Source organism: Onychomys torridus, chromosome 1 (assembly GCF_903995425.1).
Source record: "Onychomys torridus chromosome 1, mOncTor1.1, whole genome shotgun sequence".
Taxonomy (NCBI): Eukaryota; Metazoa; Chordata; class Mammalia; order Rodentia; family Cricetidae; genus Onychomys; species Onychomys torridus.
This window is the reverse complement of record NC_050443.1, coordinates 78,064,554-78,070,553: the sequence shown is the minus strand read 5'-3', so window position 1 is coordinate 78,070,553 and position 6,000 is coordinate 78,064,554. Positions and strand designations below refer to the sequence as shown.

Here is a 6,000-nt window from a genome sequence, read left to right as displayed (position 1 = left end):
ATTTAAAACAATGCTGAACAACCTTCGCCATCAGGACAGTGCAAATTCAAACCACACAGTTAGCATGGCTGCCATTAAGAAAAAACAGCAAGAAGCTCTGGTGATTGATCTTTCTGTAGAGAAGTCTGTTTCAGATTGTTGTACTTATGCTTGATCTTGAGAGACAGGAAACGGGGACTAAACAACTGTGAGTGTGCACTGACTTCTTCCTGTTGTGTATAGGGAAGAAAGGGACCTCACGGGAGCAACATTTTCCCTGAAATACTGCCTCATCTTAAGGAGATCCCAAGCCTGTGCCCTGCTGCCTCAGTGAGGCAGGTCACAATGTCCACTCATCCCTGGGTTTGGTGGTAAGAATACATTACCATGCAGACACTGAGTCCAAATAGCTGGCCTTGCAAAGGGGATGGATTTTAGATGAATTTTGGATCATCCTTGGCATTGATTTTGACTGAACAGCTTAAGAGAAACAGCCTTATATATTGTTTTTAAGTCTGACGTTTCCCCTATCTTTCCCACTTAGTTCTGGAAGTTGAAATGTCAAGGCCAGGGTATTAGAGTACTTGGAGGATCTTTGTCGTAGGGTGGTAAGAGTCTGACCCATAACTTAGCTCCTTGGAGAATGTTCCGCACCCCTGATGTGTCCAGTCTCTCCGTGGGACGATGGTAGTTGCCTCTGACATGGATATTAGTAGAGTGCAGCAACCATAGACAAGTCCATGGCTAAATCAATCACAAGATGTTTGTGCTGCACCTACAGAACTTGTGCCTCTGACAACAATGTGGAGGTCAGTTTACTCTGTTCTTGAGAATGTCTCATCTTTGTGTACCTTTCTTAGGTTCCCGCTGTATCCAAAGGGAGGGGAGAAGCTGCAGTTTGATTATGGTGTCTACCTTCTGAACAAGAACATTGCGCAGGTAAGGGACTCTTCTTCCTCTCACTCACTCCGTTGTTAGCCCTCTCTCCATGGTTACCGACTGCAGCCAGCCCTTCGCTTTAGCCGATGCGTGGCAGTGCGGTGTGCTGGCCACAGTCTTACTCTGTGACATTAAAATGAACTCGGAGAAGCAGTGAGTATTCGCTGGAATCCATCTCTGACTCTCACCGTCCTTTTCCGAGTTCTTCTTGGTAGGCTTGGGCTTGAGTGTGTGGTCTGAACAATCCCTTGGCTCCGCTGCTTGATTGGTAATAGCTTTCTTCTCCTAGACCACTTCTGGGGACTCGTTTGCGTTATTGTTTATGGAGTAAAAGTTTAGTACTTTTGGCAAGTCCATAATGGGCTCCTCACCTCATTACCCAGGACCCAAAGGGAAAGACCAAGCACATGTTCCTCCCAGCCTATCTTGGATTCTTGTGGCTCTTTCAACATCCCATCAGTTAGTGTCGCCCTTAAACAGTGTTTTCCACGGACCAGAGGAAGGGTATCAGATGCCTGAGTTTGCTCTCCTGAAAGCAGCCCACAGCATTTCTTTAGTGCAGTTGGCGCTACTTCAAGAGGTGGACACTCCATGGATTTGCTAGCTGCAGAGGAAGGCCTGCTTCGGCGCTTGCCTTTCCTTTGGACATCCATCCGATTGCAATATCACATGGTGGAGTAGCCGCAGTTTGCTGTCCCTTAAAGACATTGTCAGCTGGATCCTCGGACCTTTCGACTTTATGGAAGTAATAAGCCTCATGATGCTTTGCTTTTTACGAGCCTCAGTTGTCTTTTCTCCACATGAATCTAAAGGCCGATCGGACTAGAATGATTCTTCCATATGTGTTATCTTTGCTTTTCTTCCCCTCAGACAACTTCAGTTTAATGTTGGGTTTTTTGAAATGTGGTTTTTATGAAGATCGTTATCCTTTTCTGTAATTGGATCATATTTCTAGTTTGCACACTTGCTTCCTAACCCAAGCTACGCATGCTCAGGATCACACCACTTTCACCCTCACGTGACTTCATGCTAGGGTATGAGTGGCCACACACACAGGCTTTGCCCATGACTCACCTTCCCTTGAGCCCCTCTTTTCATCCCTCTATTTTGAGCAGCTAAGTACTTCTGTCAAAGAAGCAGGACTTTAATGTCAAGGCTGTCTGCCTCACACACCTGTCACCGTTGTGTCATTCCGTGGAAAAGACATCGACAGGCTGGTCTAGTCCCGACACACCCAGACTACTGGTACACCAAGGAAGATGAAGTAAATTAGCAAATGAGTGAATGTGGCAGCATGCCTGGGGAGCTCAGCTGTAGGGGACAGAGTGACGCTTGTCCAGCAGTAAAAGCGGCCCTGTTTAGAAGAACTCATATCTAGTCTGAGTTCAGAGGTTCTTCTCTCCTGCCCTTTTTGCTGCTGTATTTTGCCCTGTGCACGTAGGCACTGGATTTGGAAGCTTCCAGATGCAACCTGTCTGGCTGCAGTGCCTGGATCTTATAAATAAGTATGCCTATCTCTCACAAATATATATCCACTTCAAACTCAAGAATGCGTGCACACACACATGTCATGTTCCCAGCAGAAATGGAAACAGTGGTGTAAAGAGGTGCTAAGAGTAGCCCAGCTGGAAGGGCAATTGGAGGCTGCCCATGCGCGGTGGAAGTCAGCCTCTGCTTTGGCTCACAAGCGGAGCACTTAGGAGCACTTCCCAAGTAGCCTCTGACTTCTTACCCAAGCCCAGGCCACAGTGTGCTCAACTAATATTCTCATCTGCCTAAGAAGCAGCCTGCCTATAACAATTGTGTGTTCAACGTTGTATTCTTTAGGGGAAGGCAGTAGCTTGTCTGCTCTAGCCCTAGGAAACAAGTAGCTTGCTCTCTGGTGTCATTTTCTGTTTCCTCAAAACAGACTTCCATAGATTTGAAATCTTATGTGAGAAGCCACTTTTAAGCACATAAAAGAAACTTTTAGCAAATTTGTGACCCTGAGAAGCTTTGGGAAAGTTTCTTTTGTTTTGACCTTGCTGGCATCACTTTCCAGGTTCCGATTTGTAATAAAATTATTAATAACTATGGTTCATAAGCCAGCCTCACAGCAATAAGACGTGTGTAGCTTTGGAAGGATTATCTGTACACACTAACGCATGTTGTCAAAGAAGAATTTGTCTTTTCAGTCGGCCTCGTTTATACCCCATCTCTAGAGATGTGAACAAGTCCTGCCTTAAGGCAGCCCCACCTCCATGATTTACAAGCCACGTTAGTGGAGGTGGATGAAAGCACTAGCATGTGTTGAAGTGCCAGAGAAAGGGGTGAAGTCATTTAATACTGCATCCATAACGTGGTTGAGGAGTTGAATAGTCAATAGGACCTTTCATCCCAACCAGAAGTAGTAGTAAAACCACTTTTCTGCTAGAGGAAATGACAGAACTTGGTAATATTTGTTACTTCAGGCTTTGGGATCAGTCCAGCCAGAGTTTTAAAAGCACAGGCCTTCAAGCAGAACCCCTAAAAGTATCATGAGAAGAGCAGAGAGCCCAGCCGACCTGCTTGCCCTCTGCATGCCACTGCAGTCAGAGGTGTGTGTGCTGGACCAGTCATTGAGAGTGAGTCAGCCCAGACAAATGCTTCTGTCCAGAGCCAGACCTCCTCAGTAGGAGATAGCCTTCGCTGCTGGGCAGCAGGGGATGCTGCAGAAATGGCCTGGCAGACTCAGGCCTAAGTCCTGCATTGCAGCCCATGAGGCGGAGAAAGGAGGATCACTCTGTGCTCAAGATCCGCTTGGACTACATAGTAACTAGGCTAGCTTGAGCTGGTGGCAAGTCTCAAAAAAAAAAAAAAAAAAAAAAAAAAAAAATCCAAGAATATTTCCAAGCATAGTATAATTAGCATTCTTTTTTTTTTTTTTTTTCTTTAATGAGCTGTCTGTGGCTGGGGATATAGCTCTGTCGATAGAGCGCATGCCTAATAAGTTTCAAGGCCCTGGGTTCAATGCCCACTACCACCAAGAAATAAAGATTCCTGCTTCGTTAGACTTCTAGTTGAATGAGGGAAAGCATACAGTAAATAAAACTGACAGAAACAAGGGGCTTAACTCGCCGTATTTTAGCTTTGAGGACAGCGGCTCCACATGAAGAAATTACAGTAAGTGTTATAATTTCAGATTATAGTATGTAAAGTGTTAGAGATTAATTAAGTAATATAATATAAAATAACTTGAGAGGGACCTGCTTCAGACCCCCAGAATCCACAGAAAAGCCAGGCTGGCACTCAGGAGCCAGTGCAGGCTGGCTAGCAAAATAAACTAGCCAGGAGATCCTGCCTCAGGAAATAAAATGGAGGTTATAGACACCTGACATCAATCTCAGGTCTCCACACTTACGTGTACACATGTGCACATGCACACTTACACATGTGTTCCTGTATACCATGTCTGGTGCCCTTGGAGGCCAGAAAAGGGCATCAGATCCTCTGGAACTGGAGGTACAAGTAGTTTTGAGCTGCTGTCTGGATGCTGAGACTCGAACCTGGGTCCCCCTCCAAGAGCAGCCAGTGCTTTTAGCCACTGAGCTATCTTTCCAAAACATAAAACAGTTTTTTTTTTTTTTCAAAGAATGCCATATGAAGCAGTAGAGTGTGTTGAATGTATAAAATCTCGGTGCATCTTCCTGATAGTCTTTGTAATGGGACGGGGCCTTGCCTGAAGCTCTCCTGTAGACACAGATATCACGAGAAGCGCTTGAGTTGCTGGCTGAACTGACTGCTTTCTCATGCAGCAGCCCCTTGGCATCAGAGAATGGTCATTCAGACTTAGGTATTTGGCAAACATTTTCCCAAAAATGAATGAAGTGGGCCTGCCACTTAAAGGAAATACCTGATGATCAAATTCAAGATTTTGAATAAAAGTCAGTATTTCAGAACACTTGTAAAGCCAGGCATGACAGCACACATTTGTGATGCCAGCACTCAGGGGGCTGGATAGCAAGACCTTGTGTGGTGGTATTATGTTCCCTGAAATATTGTACAACCTAATAAACTTATCTGGGGTCAGAGACAGAACAGCCACAATATTAAACATAGAAGATAGGCAGTTGTAGCACACGCCTTTAATCCTAGCATTCCAGAAGCAGAAATCCATCTATTCAAGGATACAGCCAAGCATGGTGACTCACGCCTTTAATCCCAGGAAGTGATGGTAGAAAGCAGAAAGGTATATAAGGTGTGAGGCCCAGGAACTAGAATCGTTTGGCTGATTAAGCTTGTAGGCTTTGAGCAGCACAGTTCAGCTGAGAGCCATTGGGATGAGGACACAGAAGCTTCCAGTCTGAGGAAACAGGATCAGCTGAGGAATTGGTGAGGTGAGGTAGCTGTGGCTTCTTCTGCTTCTCCGGTCTTCCAGCATTCACCCCAATAACTGGCCTTAGGTTTGATTTTATTAATAAGAACTTTTAAGATTCCTGCTACAACCCTGTCTTCAACAACAGCAACAAACTGTTTGCCGCCAAGATTGACAGCCTCTCAGTCCTTACAGCTGTTGGTCTTGTTTTGTCCTATAATATACATGACAAATATATATTATATAAGCTAAGTTTTCAAAATGGCCAATACATATGAAGTCATGTGTGGGTCAGGACCAACAGCAGGAAAGACCAGTTAAAGGGCTGTAATGTCTTAGACTGTGGGAAGGCTACTATTGATTGACAAGTTTGGGAGGAGATCAGAGGAAAATAGCCCCAGCTACTTGAAAAGGCGATTAAATACACATTTATCTTCCAACTGCAGATCTAGGTAAGGCTGGGTTTCTTACAGAACGACAGATGTGGTAAGAAAATGAATGCAACAAGAAACTCAGACGTCAGCTGTTCTGTGGTAACCCACACACCGCGAAGGAGGCCTGCAGAAGTATGTAAAATGCCACTCATCATTGTTTGAAAACACGCTTGCTTTAATTTAAAGTAATAGATTTCTGATTGTTTCTTTAAAATTTACTTTTATGTATATGTGCTTGTATGCCTTGTGCATGTGGAGGTCAGAAGAGCATCAGATCCCCTGGAGCTGGAGTTACAGGCAGTTGTGAGCTGCCTG

The 6,000-nt window shown here is 44.8% G+C and overlaps 1 protein-coding gene across 1 annotated transcript in view; it reads left to right on the top strand.

Moving 5' to 3' along the window:
- Positions 1-309: 309 nt before the first annotated feature.
- Uvrag (UV radiation resistance associated) overlaps positions 310-6,000 on the top strand; it is a 64,390-nt gene continuing 58,699 nt past the window's right edge. Inside the window, exons 1-2 of the mRNA XM_036173485.1 lie at positions 310-350; positions 840-918. Coding sequence (XP_036029378.1) covers positions 325-350; positions 840-918 — 105 coding nt within the window. The 5' untranslated portion in view covers positions 310-324. The remainder of the gene's footprint in view (positions 351-839; positions 919-6,000) is intronic.